The following is a 19,464-nucleotide window of genomic DNA, read 5'->3' as shown; positions in this document are numbered from 1 at the left end:
TCCCCTCCCCAAAGAGCGCTCGGGAGCGAGAACGCCCACTCCGTGGCACGGCTTTGACGATAAAGTCAGAAGCCCCAGGAGCGCTGGTTCACGACAACGCTAAGCGAGACCAGGCTTTTAATCCCAGCCTGGATGGGGTGAGGTTACGGAACCAAACCACAGAAATTCCAACTATTTTGAACAACCAAGCGTTCGCCCTTCTCGCTGCGCCGTGTCGTCGCGGCCGCGCACGGGAGCGAGCACGAGGCGCTCCCGGTGTCCCGAGGGACAGCGCTGGAGCAAAGACAAGGGGGGGGGTTGGTTTTTTTGAGGCCGAAAGCTGCCCGGGCCGCACGCAGCCGAGCGCAGGAGCACTGGAAGGCATTGTGCAGCTCCGGCCCCACGTTCCAAGGTTCGATCCGAGTGACCTTTACATCAGGATAACGTCATCCTTTGCTTTCAGGCTCCTCAGGCGTGCCTGAGGCTGAACAATCTCAGTTCCCAAACCCACAGGATCTCCACTGCAAAAAAAAAAAAAATATTAAAACCCAGAAGCAGGGGTTTGCTGAAGACACAGGTTATTTTAAGCAGTCATGCGTCCCGAGTTCATTTATAGCCGTCATGTTTTGGCCTCGTCCAAAAGCTTTTTCTGTCTTTACCATAGTATTTTTAGTCAAGTACAGTTATCTGAAGAAACAACAAACCCTCACCTGAAATAGAGAAGATGAATAAGCAAACAGCTCTTTCATTTATTAATTTGCGACTCTCTAATATAGAATCACTTCTCCAGGCAGATACAGAGTCTATTGACACCATATTTTCTCTAGACATTGCTACAGCATTTCCGAGAACATTAAAAAAATAACGCCCGTTGTCACCATCGCCCCTGTGGCTAGCACAGGCTCGGGAACACAGGGAATCCAAGCCCTCCTTTTAGTATCACTAAAGATGTTACCCAGGTATATCTCTATCGCTTTCTAAATCCTAGCACATCAGCAATAAATATGTTGTGGCAATGAGTTCCACAGGTTACACATTGTGTACAAGTTTTAATTAAAAGTTAAATAATTTAAGACATTTGTTTACAGGCAACAGTGTCGGTTGCTCACTCTGTACATTGCATTTATTAGACATCAACAAGGAAAAACAGAACATTTGGCACAAGAATGCCAATTTTTTTTATTATTATTATTTTTGGACACATGAACACAAAATATCCCTGCAGGCTAAAAAAAAAAAAAATACATTGCAAGTTGTACACGACCAGCATCTTACCGCAACATGGGGCTGCTAACCCACCCATAACAGTTTAGAAAGAGTACCTCGTATTGCTATAGACATACATCCAGTCCAAATTTAATAAAATACAGTTTTAAACATTACAAGTCTAACAATATAGAAACAAAAATTACATCATAAGTCAAAATGAACAAATGCAAACATTTTACATTGAAGTTTCAGCCTCTAGACATAGAAATATGAAAATGTCAATAGCAAGGTATAAGAAAATCTGTAAGTGATATTACAAGATCTTTCCTCCAATGCACAAGGAAAAAACCTTGTAGTTGAAACAGTATTGATACAATGCCCTCCAAACCCTGCTTTCTTAAAATGAAAGCAGAGTTACTCCCTTGCTATTGAGCAAGAAAAATCCTACAGCACATCCACGAAGGTAGTTTGGGGGGTAGGTTTTGTTAAACACGGGATCTGAACAAAGGTGCCCTTCCCCATCGGGAGAGCAAAGCTGTTGGCAGAGGTTAAATCGCTCCGACGCTTGTGTCTGGGACGAGAGACGGACTGCGGGAAGCAGGTTTGCCTGTACATCGCCACCTCCGACGCCCCTTGGATGCGGCTACGGGCACTACACTGAACTGTGGTACTCACAACAAGAATAAGTAAGCCAGGCTGTTCAGACGCTGGAGACAGGCTAACTAGTGATTGCCAGAGCTTGTTCAGAATTCAGCCGTTCACAAAGCAAGCAGAACTGGTTTGAAAATGGGATTTCTGCCCCCGTTTTGTTTTGAAATGTCAACCACCCCCTTCCCCAACTCTTTAAACTTTGCTACATTTAAAATCTTTCACACCACATAGCTAAACAGTGGCCAACAGGCTTTATTTATAAAAAAAAAAAAAACCCAAAACCAAAACAAAACACCCTAAGAACTACAGCTACAGAATGCACATCTTCCCATTGATTGACACATGCATAACGATTCAGACAGTCCCAAGGGGTTAATCCAGATCGTCAAGCCCAACCTCCAGACTTGGACTCAGACCTGTGTAGGACAGCATTGCCGAAACTTGGATCTTACCGTTACCGCCACGCAACGGCCCCGAACGTCAGCGCTCTTCTCCCAAGCGACAGCACTGCACCCTTAGCGGTGTTTCTCTACAGTGGTGCTTCAGCACGAGACTGAGTTAAGGTTCTCGCCCTGCGTCCCAGGGCTAGCCGAGGTCTAACAATCCGCGTAGTCTGAGGTTAAATATTCAGTCCAGTCACAGGCAAACAAAGGAGAGGCTCTCACTTCACTCAATCTGAACTAGGAGTGCTTGGCACTGGACAACTAACTAACTGGTGATAAAATTAAGTATTTCTTATGCACCCTTGATTAAACCGGTCACATTCTTGCCTAGTGCACAAACTCAAAATAGCGATCTTTGATCCTATAACCTAAGAAGGGTGCTCCGTTTGTTTTCAAGGTGCCAAGGTTCTCCATCTGTGTTGGGTCAGTCAGAGTTCATTCTAAAAAGGGGTTTTTGTATTCTCCCTGAACGAGTACTGAGAAAAGCAGCCATCTAGCTGAAGCAGCGGTCAGTCTCCCACCCACATGTCCTGATTTTATTACACAAGTGAGGTATTCTTTAAAAAAAAATTTAAAAAACTAAAAAGAATCTTTTTTTTTTTCTTTTCAATCTAAACCTGCACACTGTACGTGCCAGGAGCAGAGTTCGCTTCAGCCCCATTTTCAACAGAAATGAAAAAAGTTTAAACCTAATTTAATGAGACGTACTACTTGAAAGAAGGTTATAAAACTGTTTGAAGACTAAGTTCAGCGTACTCTGGTACAACTGAAAAAAACAGCATTTAGAAATGTAAACTTTAATTTATTTACAAGCTTAAAGACTGAAGGAAACAGCATTTCATATTGCTGAAATGTGGAGGGGGCTGGTTCCTAAGCTTTGGAACAGCAGACAACTTAGCAGCAAACCCCACACGAGTATCAGAGACCACAGTGCAATCGTTGGGCTTCTCAAACTTCTGTTATCAAAGTAGTGGTGTTGGCTTTACTCAGTTTAGGAATAAGCTTTTAATCTGCGCTAACTCATGTTAACACCAAGAGGAATCTAGTCGTAACGTACTATGGTTGCGGATTCCAAGAGTAAGCAGTGAAACCAAGCCCCTCTTCCTTATTACAGGTTGCAGCTGAAAAAAGCCAAGCAGGTTAAAAAACCCTAATTTCTAGGCTGGGACAGAATCAGAGTATGAGACTTACATTGGTTAAACGTGCTGTTGAATGCAGTTGTGTGCGCAACCTAGATTCCCAGGGAAAAAAAGTTTAAAATGCTGGTACAAGTCCTTAGGTTGCCTGTCACACAATACATTTAGACTGTACAGATTGGCAAGCCTTTCCTACACGTAACGCCCAGTTTCCGAGCTTATAAAAAATGTTGTAGACAGGACACCAACAGTGAATATAAAACAGTTAAAAATAATCCTTAAAAAAAGCATGGAAGTGCGTCTTTTCTAATTCGTTTCAGAAACTGCCAAATTGTGTGTTCAGAAAACGACACGAGAATGTTGGTTAAACTCATGCACAATCCTCAGCTAGAAAATTACACTGTTAGGGGGGCTTAAAAAACAAATATTTATTGCCAAAGTTAAACCTTCTATGAGAAAAAAGTTTTAAAATCACTTAGATTTATCAAACCACACAGCAGCATAAAGTGGGCACTTTTGTAAAAGTTTGCAAAATACCTAAAAGCTAATTTTTTTTTTTGTTTTTATCATTTTTAGAGGGGGGAAATGATGGTTCAGTACTTGTTACGATACCATGGCAGTATTATTTGTAACCATTACAATTAAAATCTACTGACAGGCATCACTATCTGGTTATATTACACATTCACAGAACAAGAACCACCTATTGAACTCGCAGTATAGTGCAATTGCTTTGCAGCCGAAGTCTGCAGAGATTAAAAAGATAATTAGTAAAACTGACAAAAAACTGCAATACCTGTGAAAGTTATGTTTGTTAAAAGGCATTTACAGTAGTGAAGTCTAAAATCTCCATTAAAAAATCTATGGCCCCACACAATAGAACAATTACATTTAACTGGAGTAAAACATTTTGCCATAATATGCATACTCACTAAGCAGTGCATGAAGACAGGGAATCAGTCGTCATGATAAACTAATGGGATGAGAAGATAACTTAAAAATGATAGCTAGCAAAAGATTCAATAGAAACCTTTCATGCCAAGTCCTTTAAAAATTTCAGGATGATCAGCCTTTTGCGCTTTGAGGTAAAAATTCAGTCCAATGCATCAGAAAAGACAGTCTATGAATTTCTATTACATAAAATAATGAAACAAATGGCTCAATTGTGTTGGTGCATCAGACATTGCTGTGAAGTACAGATTCAGTGCGACTGTTCAGAGCTGCTGGTAGTGGGCAGTCTGAAATAAACTGGGCCCTAGCCATAGCAGTAGGCATTCAAAACATTTCAGGACTGCATGGGTTGTTGGTTTTGCCTCATCTTCCCAGATGCTCTCAAGCAAAATACATCGTATGCTGAGTATCGTGGTGGATCTGCACCGCCTTTGCCAGCGCCTGAGGATCGCGGCCATTGCTCTGTCCTGACACATGGCTGCCTTCAGCACTGTAAAAACGCAGACACATACCGTGAACCACGGTGCAGAACCATGCAGAGAACCATGAACGATTGGGCCAAGCAGCGTATCATTCAGGTCCGTTATCTGGTTACGAAGACGACGAGGCACAGTTCCTTACCTGTCATGATCCTTGTCCACAAGATGGTATCTGGCCCTAAACGCCACCAGCCTGGCATAGTATGCAGGAGCTGGAATAGAGACAGATCGCGTACACCGGACATACGTGTGACACAGCTGATACGTCAACAGCTGTAGTTCGTCTGCAGTAAAACAGTTGTCGTCCCACAAGACCTGATAGTGGGAGGGCCGGCTGGTTCCCTGTGGAGAACAGATGAGCAGTCAGCTGGAGAGCATCAACAAAAACAGAGGTGGTACCCGAAGGCTGTACTCCTCAATGCACTGATAGAAGGTAAGTGCCAAACGGGCACTGAACTGACGCAACTCTAAGTCTGCCAAGCTATAAATAGAAGCGACATTACTCATCAGGACAACTGTAAGGATTCAGTCCCGTAGCCTGAGCACAGCAGAGCTGAAACGTTACCTGAATTCCTGCATGGCTACAGAGGTAAAAGTCAAATTCAGAAGGATGTGTGATCGTGCTGTCCACAGTAGTGCCTGCTGGTACGTTGCCGCTCTTACCCACCTATTGAGGAAAGTTTATTATTAGCCCATGGGTTTTGTTGGAAGTGACCCAAAAATACCTCCTAAGGTAGGTTCTACTCAAAGCTGTTTGGGAATTTACTGCTCAAAAAGGTGGAAAAATACTCAGGTCATTTACACAGGAGGAATGAAAATGTTCTCTGTGAGTTCATTTTTAGAAATTTCACCAAATCCAACTGGTGTGTCAGAGACAAATAAAATACTTGCCAGTAGCATTAAAATTGCAGAGTGGGATCAAGCCTACACAAGTCATTCCGGATCTGAAAACGCAGGTTTGCTGAAATAGATTTCTTTCACACCCTTGTTTGCACTCACACCCCAGAGATCTGTATTTTTCAAGCAAACCTGACATCAAGGACTTTCCTAAAGAAGGTTCCTTAGCTGGCTTGTGGATTTGTGCCATAGGCAAATCTCACAGATGCATCTAGAGACAGAACAGGCAACAAACTGAACAACTAGTTCAGTTTATAGTCAGGAATCCCAGACTATAGCTCCAGATACACAAATACAGGGATATAGAGTACGCCTACTGCAAAAGGGGCTGGGAACAAGCTGTTCCTAGAGCAATAAAAAAGGGGAGGAACTGGTTATTTTGGTAGAGAAAGCATGCTACTGCACAGAACTGCTACTGCTCGTACAGATTAATTCAGTTTTAGTGGGCAAGATGGATACCACCCCACCTAACCAAACAATCTTACTTTCCTGCTGCCATCACCGCCTTCTTATGTAGTCAACATTACTTGCCCTTTCAGTTTTGTCAGCACAGAATAGTCTGGTGTGATGCCTTTTCTGCACAACAATGTAGGTTATTCCTGGTCTATAATCTTCTTCCAAACTAATACAGGCCTTCCGGATTGCTATCAGTTCTGGCCAAGCTACCTAGAAGTAGAAGATTTAACTATTAGGTGCTGAATTCAGTACCTATAATATTTTCATTTTTTTCATGTACAAATGCCACTTCGTAAGGAACCTGATCAGACAGGGTAACCGTACATTGCGCTTGCCCACAAAAACTCAAAGAAACTATTAATCGTCCCCTTAACAAATGCAATCCACATAAATACATATATTTTCAAGGGCCAATCCCTTTTCACAAGCCACAAGAAATCATTAGACAATACCTGCTTCATCTGTCCTTCTGATACTCCCCCTCTGTAGTAAATGATCCTTGTGGGCTTGAAACGAGTGGATTTGTAAAATTGGATCAATAGTTCTCGCACCATATTGGTCAGGTCCTGTATCACCTCCTGACTGTACAGCAGCTCCTGGGAGGTCTCCTGACGGGAGGTCTGCACGCGCACCGTAGCACAGTAGCGGCTAGGATGGCCATCCATGCTGCCTACCACAGCAGCTATGGAAGGCTTCTTTCCATCCCCAGCAGGAGGGTGAGTGACATCTGCTCCCAAAAAGATCACTGGCTGCTGGAACACCGAGGGCCTGTTTAATACGATTAAGGTTTATTAAATAATAAATAATAACAGTACAAAGAAGGGGGGTGAGGAGGGAAAAAAAACCCAACACATTACAACTGAGGAAGGTATATCCAAACCATTCAACAGGACTAAAACCCTGTCAGAATCTTTAAGGATGAAGTTCTCTGCCTCAAGCTCTTACAGTCCAGAGAGAACAGAAAGTGAAAAGGAAAGGACCAAAGGCAGACAAAGGTACAAGCATTTATCACAAGTCACTCGTCCTCACTCCTTTTCTTTCAATTTGGAAGGAAATACAGTATGCTTAAGGAGGTGGCAAGAGGAAAAGGTAGACTGAGCAAACCCAAAGGCAGGAAAAAGAGACATGGGGAGGAAAAAAAGCCTTTGTGAGCTTGTTTTCACACACACTGCTGGATGGCTCTAACACTAGAGAAGATCCTCGGCACAGGGCTTACTAGGCAGATTCTGAAAGCAGAAGCATCCTTCTCTGTCCACTTCAGACTGTGGGTATCTCTAAAGCATGTAATATTTTGAAAAGTATCATTTTAGCAAACAAAACAAAATGACGTCGTTTTGCTTGACAATCCAGACTTCAAGGAGAGCTTTAGATTTAATCTCACCTTTGATGAGGTACAAGCACATTGTTGATTCCTCCAAGCTTTGCATTTATCTTCAGACACAGGTTGGACAGCGTTTGTGGTGAGGTTTTTACCACATTCTTTACCTGAACACACTGAGTGGCCATTCCTAGAAGAGTGTCACCAACCCGCTTTACTTCAGCTGTGACAGAAAAATAAGTTAGTGGTTCCAATTACCTGACCAGTCAGTAGTTCCATCTGCTTTCTCTTTTTTTTTTTTTTCCCAAATGTTATCCTAATTCAGTTTGCTCTTTGATCATACACAAGTACTCTAATCAGGCCTGATAAACCCATCTCCAAAACCACCTTTTAAATGGAAGATACTGCCTGCTCTGTCTCCTTCCTACCACTGAAGCGCACAATAAGATGCCCACTTGCCGTACAACTAATTAATGCTTTACAGCCTCTTCTCCATACCGTACACAGGCGTCTTTCCGGGTAGAATCACCACGATCAGCTGCAGACCAACATAAGTCAGTTTTAAGTGTTTAAACATGGGCTCCACACTGTCTGCACCCTGGGCGTATTTGCAGAAACAGGGCTGGCCTTGGATCGGCATCCCCGCATCCTTGGAGATCTTGCGCAGCTGATCTGTAAAACTCCTGTAAATGAAATATAAATGGATTTGTCCTGGCTGTTTCACTTTGCCGTTAATTTTATCAACAAGATCTAAGCTATTGCAGCTATTTCACAGCACTTCCAATTTGGCACTACAGTAATTCTTTTTTAGCAATTCTATCACTACAAGAAACTAATAGGATTCTAATCCTATTTGAGGACATTTCATAAGCCTCTGTTTCTGTAATTTTAGAAGTCTTGGGGAAACAAACATATATTTGAGTTGAACATTCTAAGGCAGATTCCCATACTAATACTGATGCTCTGGTAGATTCTTACTCATCCACCAAACTTATCTGAGCATTATTGCAGCCATGATTTTTGCCAAACGTTTCAACCTCTACCTTTAGGATTCTGTAGAGTAATTTGAAGGACAGGGGAAAAAATGTGGCGTTATGTTGCCTGGGAGGCAGTAAAGCTTCAGAAAAAAAAACAGTTCAGGCTTTAGAATGAACAACCACCATCAGTTATTTGTAAAAACAACAGAACACAAGCGGAATGCAGTCTCCAGAGCAGGAAACACAGCCTCAGCGGTAAGGGAATTAATGCTTTTCCTAGCTGGCCAATTAGGTTATGAACTTTGTCACAGCCTCCTCCCAAACCGTAAATATTTAAGACACTGCAGAACTGTCATTTCCTCTTTTTACTATTAGATGCGTTAAAATCAACTTATATGGCATATCACCTTTCAGAAATATGAGGAAAAAAACCCTTTAAATAAGTATCCTGACTATACTTACTTTAGTAAGTCTTCCCTGCATTGTTTTTGAGGAGCAAAACAGGCAACAGCCCAAACTTTAATCTCAATGCCAGCATAGAACTGTTTCCCTCTCATGTCCCACACACCTTGGTTTGGCGTGGCCACAGTCTTGTTCTAGGTAAAAACCAAAAGCAAATTAAAAATAAAATGCTGCTTTGTTTTGACCATAGCCAAACAGTGCTCATACAAAGGAAGCCTTATGAGAAGACACAGGGAACACTTAATGCATTTAAATAACCTCAGGACAAGGTATTTTACAAGATGTGGAAAACTCACCCTGCCTCCATATTGCAGCATTGGTGCTGGCAAAACTCTGCCTGTCAACTCTGTCATTTCATTATGGACAACAATACCAAACTCCTTCAGATATGGATCAGGTCCACCAACCATACTGTTACTTTTCACCTGGTGACAAAAAAAGTATTTATGCAACTACACCTAATGCTTCAGGTGGCTCTGTCCTCTTTGCCATGAATAGGTTTTCTGTTTAAAAGGATTTGTTTTAAAGAAGTCGGATTTAACTTAAGCAGAATGACCAAGAACTGCAGATATTACATATGCTACAATGCCTCTGGAAGAGCCGTAAGAAGTGACAAACGCAGACTGTTTAGCTGGAAAAAACACTTACTAATCTGCTGATTTCTTCCTGTCGGTCTGGTGCAGATCTTGCAGTTGCTTTTATCATAGTCGACGTCTGATTGTCTGTTAGCTTCTTTATACATCTCTGGCCTGCCACTATGTTACACACCTACACAGGAACAGCGGGAGGTGGCGTGACACCGTTTAACAGAGGATGTGCCGCAATTCAAGAGAAAGTTAGATTCTTACCTCAAGCGGTAAGTATGTGTGTTTCTGTTCCTGTCCTACTTGGAGACAGGGAAGGTGAGGATATTTTAGCTGCAGACTGTACTTCTGCTTAAAATACTGAGCTACTGTACACTCCATAGCCTGCCCATTTTCCAGCTGCAGAGGAAACCTATAAAAGGACATTTGTTCTGGTTAGACTTTTCAAGATTTTTTTTTTTTAAAAAGGAAAAAATGGTATGGAAAAATCTATTCCAGACTAGAAATTCTGGAAACATTTATTTTCCTTAGCTACTGGATCTCTTCTTTATGGAAAGATTTTATAGACTATATACTGAATTTTTCATAGCTATTTTAAAAATTATAGCCTTTGATAACTATATTTAAAAGTCAGGCTACAGCTTCCATTTTCCTGTGTTGAAGGAAATAAAGCAGTGGTCTAAACCCGCACTAGTCCTCTACTCCACTAAGACTAAACAGTCTTGTAAAGCCACACAGCTGCTTCACCTCCAGATTCAACTATTCTTGCATAAACAATACAGCTAGTATATCTAATAGGTTCAAGATTCTAAAAATTGTCAGAAAGTGCTTGTATACATACGTCTGATGACTGGCTGGTCGCCGAGTAACATTGCAAACTCGGTATTTTCTCTTCATCTGGCCACAATGGGTAACCTCTACTTTTAGACCTGAAAACCCAACACAAAAGTCATCTAAATAAATTCAGACATAGGAGTCACCTTTGAGAAAGATGAGGGCAAAAAGGAACAGGCCAGCTTCCCAAGTGCCTTGCACATTTTCATTACAACGTAATATGAGCAGGTTTCCATATTTTGTTGCAGCAGCTCTAGAACAAGCCTTTACCTCTGATTTCTTTGGTAAATTTGACACGCTGGGAGTCCGTAAGAGGCTTGGTTTGTTCGTTGATGTTCTGAATGTCCAAGACCTCGCACATGAACTCAATGATAGGCTGGGCACGATAGAAAGCAGTTGCTGACACTAAGATAAAAAATTAGGACATTTAATTTAGAAGCAGCCAGAACTCCGTTTCATTAGTGAGACAGAATTTCCTCCGTACCATCAATGTTGAGCATCATGTTCCACATGGCAGGCCTGACCGACTGGTGGAAACCGAACCAGACCTCCCTGCCGCCTCCCAGGGGGTGGTAATAGCCTTCAGGGGGGGAGAAAAAGGAGCGACCCACAGGAGTGTACCTGAAGAAAATAAAAAATTAATACTTTGATCATTCCTTTCTGATGCACCTTTTTACATTCATGCTTATAGTGTTTAAAAGTACAGTAAATTTCTACAGTACGTTAGAACTGTTAGAGCTAACTTATGGCAAGCATACAAAGCCTTTACCAACAGTGCAGTTGGAAAGGCTATAGCAAATTCCTGTTAGAAACATGACCAGCAGATACAAGTCCTCAGTTCGGATCGGATTTCCCTATTCTAGTGCAAATTTGTAAGGCAGGCATTGAATTACACAACTGCATCCCTCATCCCTTCTACCATAGGCAAGTGTAATAGCAGTAGAATAGCAGCAAGTAATAACTAATATAAACGTGAAGACAGATACAAGATTAAGCCAGTCAGGAAGGCACCGAAAGTACCCACCTCATGGAGGGAAGGTGCCGTGTGATTACATCAAGTGCCTGTACAGAATCTTCGGGAACTTCATTCAAGTGCCCTGCCAGAGCTTCCAGCAGCAACTGAAGGCTGACGACTGACACCCACTGAATGGATACTTTAAATGTCTGGTCCTTCCCCTCTCCTGGAAGTGTCACCTCCATATCCACCTGGCACAGAAGAGAATTAAGCACACACTTTTGTTATGGATTGCAGACTATCACAACACTGAGCAACGTTACATTTTTCTCCTAGGTATCCTTTGAATCTATATTTTTGACGATTAGTTTGAGTAATTCTCTTAAAATACTACAATTGGTTTCCCTAGGATTTTGAAAGCTTGTAATTTATTCATCTGAGAAACTAGTGTGAGGTATCTTTAAGTCTAAATTTTAAGTAGTAATTAGTATGGTGACATCAAAGCTCTGGAAAACTGAGAGGTTTTTTTTTGTCAGCCAATTAATAGCAAGATGTCTTGTGAATCAAACAGGATGGCAAAAAAACCCCTTTTGGTCAAAAAGAAGACTCACTGGGAAACACAAATCTCAGAGGTCTAGCACGGTACTTGAGATCATTGCAGGGGGGTTGGACTAGGTGACCTTTAAAGGTCCGTTCCAACCCAAACTATTCTATGATTCTATGATTATTCTCACACACCATCAGTCCAAAGCATAAATGTGAACTCATTTTACATATTCCTCATGGCACTGTACCAGCAATAACCAGGTCCCTGGGGAGAAGAGTAGACAGGGGTTACGTTTTGTATCAGGACTGGTTAATAGAGATGGCAATTTGTTAGAGCCAGGGTGCTGGTGAGCACGGCCCAGGACGCAACGGGCCAGTGCAGCTGATCCAGTTGTTGACAGTACTCGTGCCACACGTTCTTACGGAACAGGAGGACGTATCTCAACAATGCAGCCAAACCAAAACAGTGTATTTGTCATCTACAACTACTTTATCATTTAGCAACAGAACAAGGGTTAGAACAGAGAAAAAGGAAGTTTCTATCAGGGTGGGGAAAAAAAAAAACAACTACTTGCAGCTGAAAGGGCACAACATACTAATTCACACCATCACTGACAAATTCTCCAACTAAAGAGCTGGGAATTAGAAACCCAGAGAAGACAAACTTCAGTAAAATACCAATAAATTCCTAGAGATCCCTGACTAGCACTGCCTGTCATTTCCAACACTATACTAATATGTGAGACAGTATTTTGGGTTTATGTCAATAAAAGAACACGTTTCAAATGACACTGTAACAGTTGTCCCACTGAAACTTAAAACTGCTTATAGTACACTTACCCTATCCCGGCCAATAGGTAATGGGTGAGCAGTATACATGTTCCGTTTCCCATCGTATCCAGGCTGCCGATCACCAAATATCTGCATCTTGAAGTGTCTCACCATAGTATCCACCACCTCTCTACAGATGGATTTATCGAGTCAGGTTGAAGAACAGAAAATCCAGCAGTGGATTTTACAGTGGATTACAGTTTAAAGTTCCTTTTTCACATTTTCTTAAGCGAGCAAGGTAGGAGAAACAACAATGCACCAGAGTATACCCAAGTCACCTCCAGACTGAGACACCTAAGTTTCAGCATAGAGGTGTCTACACACAAGGCAGGTATCCGTACTGTCAGCAGAGACACAGCCAAAACAGGCGGCAGAATCTGAAGAGCTGTTCAAACACCGGAGCAAATGCAAGCATCTACGTTAGGGCGAGTGGGGGTGCTCTGTGGATTGATTCTACTGACAAAGCATCCACACACAGACCCTAAAACGTTGGTGTCAGTCTGCAAGCTGAATTCCCTCCCCTTGGCTGCTAACACACCTTTGTAATATAGACTATGGAACAATTACCAGGGACATTCACTTGTAGACTGGAAAATAAAAACAGCTGTAGTTTAATGCTTAGTACATTTCCTAGAGCCTTCCAGAGTACAGGCCAATTGCAAAACATCTTAATAAAAATAAGGAGAATATTATATTATAGTTCACTGAAAAGCAAGTGCTAACCATAGTACAAACATACACTGGCCTTTAGCAGATGAAGAATTTCTAGGATGTAGTTTCCTTAAATTGAGGCATATACACTTTTAAATTTTTTTTATTAAGCAACTCTTACCTGTTCACTCTTCGGGGGCGTTTTTCTGGTTTGATATCTACATCATAGTGATAAACATCAATCTTGGGGATCTGAACCTGAAAATGATTGGCTAGGAGGCGGATAGGTTTCCCAACAGTTCCTAGGCCTGGGCGACGGGGTGGCTGGAAAAGGCTTGCCGGGGGCCCTAGGGAAGTCAAATAAATATGTATGAGACGTAACTGATCACTCAGCGCAGTAGCCTTTCAGGTGTACTTTAGCTGACTTTCTGACAGGGCAGAAAGAAATCTTAAGCAGCTTTCTGAGGTTGCAAATGGAGGTGTTCCAAGTGGCTCACAGCCTTCCAGCTGCTCGGAACTCCCAGGTAAAAAAAGCATTCCCTAAAGCATATATAGGTTAGTGCCACAATCCCTTCTCAAAGTTGTAGTGACATTTATTCATGACTGTGGTGATGAACTTGACAGAGTCCTGAGATGGAATGCAACCATCTACTTATTATGTATTTTTATATAATGTAAAGTTAAATACATTCCTACCACCATTTCTAGAACTAGCCAACAGCCACACAAGCCACACTTTCTCATTATTTGCACTATAGGCTTAAAGTTCAGATGTTAATGATTGTCACTCTTGGCATAACTTAGGACATACATCCCCAATTTTTATCTGAAAATTGTTATTATCTGGAAAAGGGTAAGGGATATTTTTATTCTAAACTAAACTAAAAACATATTTCTGTGTTGGATCTAAGCTAAAACAGTTTAATCGTTTCCTTTACATCACGAACACATCACTTCTGTTAATAGTGAAACACTTTTCCCCTAGAGCACAATCTCAGCCAATTTAAAATTCCAACATGAAGAAAGGAATGAGAAAAGGTTTAGGCTTTCTTCTAAGAAGAAGAGTAAAGGAGAAAGCATAAAGACAGGTATAGACTCCTAACAGATGTGGAGAAGATAATTTACTTGGACAAAACTAAGAGCTCCAGGAACAGTTCTAAGGAGGAAATTATTAGAGTACTTACATGCAAGCTAGTCTCTAGTTAAGTCTTTAGTTAACTTCCTCAAAGTGTTAAGATCTGAGATACCATGTTAACAAGATTAAACAGACTTTTTTTTAAATCTATCACAGCCTCAGTTGACACTACACATAAAGCAAATTGAATTGGTGTATTTTCATGGGTTTTGTCTATATCTGCCAGTGCTTAGTGTGATCAGAGTTTCTTCCCTCTGTTGTAGAGTAGCAAAGGAGAGGGGGGGAAAAGTACTACAATGCAAGAACGCAACAATAAAGCAATCGTAAAACTTCGGGCAAATTTAGTATCATAAGACTGTGTCAACCTGCCAGCATCCATTTAAGTCAAAGGCTCACAGTTTATACCAGGACGTAAGAGAAGTAGATAAGCTGTGGGAGGATGAAGCTCATACTTGGGTACACTTCAGGGTGCAGCAATAAACTTTAACACAATCATAACCTAAACCCAGGACCAAATCTAAGGAGCCTTCTACACCAGGTTTATAAGCCATCCAATGGCTATTACATTACCAATTAAAAGCACCAATCTGAGGACACTAACCCCGGGATATTTTTAAGCAGAAGTAACACTTTGAGCATGTAAGCAGCTGTAGCCCACTTGACACACCAGCTCCCCAAAGCTGCAGTAGCAGGGTGGCTGCCGGGGCCACAGACATCCCACGCAACACATCGCTGGCTCTGCCCCCGCCTGACTAATCGCGATGCGTCCAGGAGGAGCTCGCAATGCCGTAGTTGAACCGGTTGTGGGGTACAGTTAGTACTTTAAAAAACTACAGCTGTCTTGACAAGCATGAATCACCAAGGGCAATCAAAATTTGCTGTGCTTATTTGGATACTAGAGATGATCCATTAATCCCGTGCTAATTAGTCTGAAGTAAGTGCAGGCACTGACCTCCCTCAAGAGATTAAATGACAACTATATTTACCCATTTTCCTCCCTCAGTATTGACAAGTTTTGTAAAGAGGCATGGCAACGCTGACCTCAGTCGGTTTTGATCAAAGGAGATAAAACTTCTATCTTCTCCTTTCTAAAGTTATTTCTCAAAGGATTGCAGAGAATAAGCTAAAAACTGTTTTCCCAGTGGAAGCCAGGCTGCCCTGCAAGTCACACTGATTTTATCAGGATTTTTACCTGATCGGCCTGACTCGGGTTGTATGTGCTGTTAGTCTTTTAATTTCTTCTACTCCGTGTCGCTCACGTACTAAGCGCCCTCAGCCAAGTTACTTCAGACAGGAAGCAGTTTTACAAAACTAAAAGAGGATCTACTTCTACAGTTGGAAGTCAGAGAGGACGCGCTACATCACATATACATACAGCAGGCTCTCCAAGTCAGTCCTCCCCTATCTTAAAATCTGGATTCTTCTGGAATTGCACCTTTGCGTCAATAAACATTTCCTATCACACCAAAATTAACGCTACTTTGATTATACCAATAGTTTGAACAGGAACTTGATGGGTAAGATGCGCAGACCACTTCAGTCAAGAAATACATCTTGCAGACATTTGACAGAAGAATAATCATAGAATAAGACACAAGTAGGAAAACGCCACTTGCAAAATACCACTAATATTTAACCGAAGTTTGTTAAAAAAATAAATAACATCCGTATTTTCAGAAAGTATCACCTTAAATTTTTAGTAATGGCTTCTTGTCAAAAATACAACTTCTTACTGTACAGCTCACAGGACTCGTGTGCAGGGAGCACATTCCCGGGCACATCTAGAGCCCTACGGCCGCTTCCCCATCGCCTCGCTACCGCTGTTCACTCGCCAGCCAGAGCCCAGCCGTGCCCATGTCCTGTTTCCTCTCGGGAGGGTCAAGGCACCCGACAGCCCCGGCAGAAAACTTCCACCGCGGTCAGCACCCTGTTCAGCAGGGCCTGCAAGGGCACACGCGAGTCTCCTCGGAAAGTTTAGCGCCCTGCTGCAGTTCCTCTTTAAAGGAAAGCGCCCGGCGGCTGCCAAGACGCCTCCGAGCCCGCTCGCGTGTCAGCCCGCCGCCGGAGGCCTGCTGCGGGGTCACCAGCGGCCCCGGGGCCCGCCGGGCCCGGCCTGCGGCACAGACCGGACCGCCCGCCCCAGGCCGCGGTGGCTGCCGGCCCGGCCCGGCCGCGAACGCCCGAGGACGGCGGGGGCAGCCCCCGCCGCGGCCGGGCCGGGCCCGCGGCCTCTCTCCCCCCGCTGACACGGCTCCACCGCGCCCGGAGCCGGGCCCGCGCCTGACAGGGCCGGCGCTGACCGCCACCCGCCAGGCCGCGGCCGGTCGGGCCCCCGCGCCGCGGGCTGCCCCCCCCTCTCCCCTCCTCCCCGCGCCCCGGGCTGCCCCCCCCTCCCCGCGCCCCCGCGGCTCTCACCGGGTCCCAGCGCTTCCATGGCGGCGGCGGCGGCCTCGCTGCGGTCCCCCCCGGCCCCGACGACCGCCCCGGGCCCCGCCGCCGGCCCCGCCGCCGCCGCGTAACGCTTGATCTCGGGAATATTGGCTCCGGGGTGGGGGCCCGGCGCGGGAACCGGGGCGGCGGCGGGGCGCGGGGAGGAGGAGGAGGGGGGGGCGCGGCGGGGAGCGGTCCCCGCGCTCCGCTTCCCCGAGCGGCGGCGCAAACAATCCCCCCGCTGCGCCGCCGCCGAGCCCGAGCGCGCCCCCGCCGCCGCCAGCACGCGCCGCCTCCCCCCGCGCGCGCCCCCGGCCGCCCGGGCGAGGAGGAGGAGGAGGAGGAGGAGGAAGAGGCCCCTCCACGCTGCCCGGCACCGCCGGCTCGCGCACGCGCGCCGCCCCCTACCGGCGGGGGCGCGCACGCCGCTCGCACCCTTTCGACGCCGGCGCGGCCCCGCGGCGGCAACAGGTGACGGCAGCGGCTTCCCGCGCGCGGCCCCGCCCCGCCCCTCGCCTCAGGGAGCCGCCTCAGGGGCGGCGGGAGGGGCTGCCCCGGTTCCCGTGCCCGGGGGAGCGGCCCTCGTTTTTTACCCCCCTCCCACAACCCGGCATCTCTGCGCAGGTTTAATAATTAACCGAGCGGGGACCGAAAGCTCGGGCACGCTCCGAGACAGCGGCTCCGCGGGCGCCTTCCGCCGCGGGGCCGGCCCGCAGCCACGCCGCTCCAGTTTCCACCCTCGGTAGCGCCCCGAAATGGGGAACTTGCCCAGCTTAATTAATTAAAGCCTGAATGACTTCCTGTACCAGCTAAACAGCCCTAATGCGATTGAAAACACCTGAAAAAACAGCATTTGTAAAAGCCAGGTGAACCAGCGGACATGGAACACCTCAGGGCCGTAACCAGGACCAGCACGTCCCCTGAGACGTTCTGTGGGCACAAGGCAGCCCGGGCACAAGGCAGCGGGGCCTGGCTTGCGAGGGGCAGCGATCGCTGACCGCCCAGCAGCGGGTAGGTGGCAGGGAGATCGATAGCCATCGTGGGACAGCACCCACCAGCTGCCTGGAAAGCACCGGCGGCAGGGAACCGGCTGGTGCCCCACCGGTCGGGGCATTTGGCTCTTGGGGCGCACCTCGCCACAGCCCCTGCGCCCGCTTCGGTCGCTCCCCCTCGTTCCCCTCTTGTCAGAGAGGGTCCCCTGGGCTGGGTTTCAACCAGCACCGGCAAGGGAATGGGCTGACAGACAATAAATTTGCCTTTTTTAAAAAAGCCAACGTTTCAGGCTGAGTGCCCTTAAATAAGGGGCGTACTGACTTTTTGCCTTTTTAAGCAGCTTATGCTATTTTGGCGAGCTGCTCCCTTGCACGCCCCTCGGGTTCTGTTTAGCCAACAATTCTCAGCTGACTCACAAGAAGGGCAGAAGTCAAAACATTTTATAAATAATAAATGCTGAGTCCATTTTATTTGCCTTTTTTAACCTGCGTGATTGATATTTGCCAAGTTGAAACATCAAAAACCTATTTTAAAATGAAATTAAATCGGAGATTCTCATATAATTGCCTGACACCAGCTGATGAGTACTTAAGGGAAACACCAGTTTTACAAGACCAGTAACAAAACCCCATGATGTTGGGCAACATTTCCATGCTATTATTCAGCATATCTATGTATAAAAAAACATATATGTAGGGCTACGCAAATAGTACTTTAAAAAAAACAAAGATACAATCTCTGCCTCGAGAAATCTGCAATACAAAGGCTTGGTCCTGTAAGATGCTGAGTATGACAACTCAAGCCTATACTTAATGCATTTTACATTCAAAAAAGTCAGCAGAGCAATTAACTTGATAAACATTACGTACACATGGAGGCATCCTGACTGCCAAAGCGGTCAGAACCTTATTTCTATACGTTAGCCCTCCCATATATTGAAAACAGGTACGTGTTTCCAGGGGGAAGACCTAATTTGGTTATGACAGACAACAGTTATGAAATGCGTAGTTCTGAAGATTTGCTTCTAAACACCTCACCTGCCAGAAGTTGTGGAAGGAGTATGTTATTTTGTAAAAAAGAGATTCATAAACTGGCTTTTTATTTTAAAAAAATGAATGTTTTAATATGATACTTCTCAAGTGCTAAAAAAAGTTTGAATTTAGTTTAGAATCTCCTTGACAGCAAGCATCTACCAGGAGTTACCTGTTCCCTGAGACTGCCTTTGTGTGCCAGGTCCGAGTAACAGAACTCTGGTCAGAAAAAACCCAGTATGGCAAGTCGCTAATCTTTTTGCCACCTTTTTCTTGCCACCTGCCTCTCAAAACTATTCCTAACATAGCAATAAGATTACAGCCTTAAGTAAGTCCAATAAACTCTTTGCTAGCTTTTTTTTTTTACTGGCAGACTACCTAGAAAGGTCCCCAAATTCCAGGAATTTATAGCGCGATGCCACCGCCCTTTTCGCATTGCCAGCTACCAGTTGGAGAACAGCGTCAGGAAGCAAAGGTCTGCACAGTTAAGTGCTTCTTCAGCAAAGAACGCAGTGT

At 44.7% G+C, this 19,464-nt stretch overlaps 1 protein-coding gene across 2 annotated transcripts; it reads right to left on the bottom strand.

The window, feature by feature from the left end:
* Positions 1-3,821: 3,821 nt before the first annotated feature.
* On the bottom strand, positions 3,822-17,322 carry AGO4 (argonaute RISC component 4). Of its 2 annotated transcripts, none has more exons than XM_072885260.1 (18): positions 16,910-17,322; positions 13,541-13,706; positions 12,718-12,838; positions 11,401-11,582; positions 10,861-10,997; positions 10,647-10,781; positions 10,384-10,471; positions 9,807-9,954; positions 9,607-9,726; positions 9,255-9,383; positions 8,959-9,092; positions 8,018-8,202; positions 7,583-7,742; positions 6,654-6,969; positions 6,277-6,411; positions 5,414-5,515; positions 4,991-5,190; positions 3,822-4,859 (listed from the first exon to the last, which is right to left on the bottom strand). In XM_072885260.1, the coding sequence occupies exons 1-18, from the start codon at positions 16,926-16,928 to the stop codon at positions 4,751-4,753; spliced, it is 2,586 nt and encodes an 861-aa protein (XP_072741361.1). In that variant the 5' UTR covers positions 16,929-17,322; the 3' UTR covers positions 3,822-4,750. The 2 variants fall into 2 exon arrangements, with proteins under 2 accessions (XP_072741361.1, XP_072741362.1); XM_072885261.1 differs by lacking the exon at positions 16,910-17,322 and adding an exon at positions 16,182-16,462.
* Between the last annotated feature and the right edge of the window lie 2,142 nt (positions 17,323-19,464).

This window comes from Ciconia boyciana, chromosome 21 (assembly GCF_034638445.1).
Source record: "Ciconia boyciana chromosome 21, ASM3463844v1, whole genome shotgun sequence".
NCBI lineage: Eukaryota > Metazoa > Chordata > Aves > Ciconiiformes > Ciconiidae > Ciconia > Ciconia boyciana.
The sequence above is the reverse complement of the archived record's forward strand: the minus strand, read 5'-3'. Positions and strand labels throughout refer to the sequence as shown.

What these genes read in the sequence shown, in the direction of transcription:
- AGO4 (XM_072885260.1), bottom strand. An exon ending in CGACCAGCCAGTCATCAGAC is followed by an intron (nt 9,955 to 10,383) that starts GTATGTATACAA and finishes GTCCTTTTATAG; the next exon opens with GTTTCCTCTGCAGCTGGAAA. An exon ending in AGGAAGAAATCAGCAGATTA is followed by an intron (nt 9,384 to 9,606) that starts GTAAGTGTTTTT and finishes TTTTGTCACCAG; the next exon opens with GTGAAAAGTAACAGTATGGT.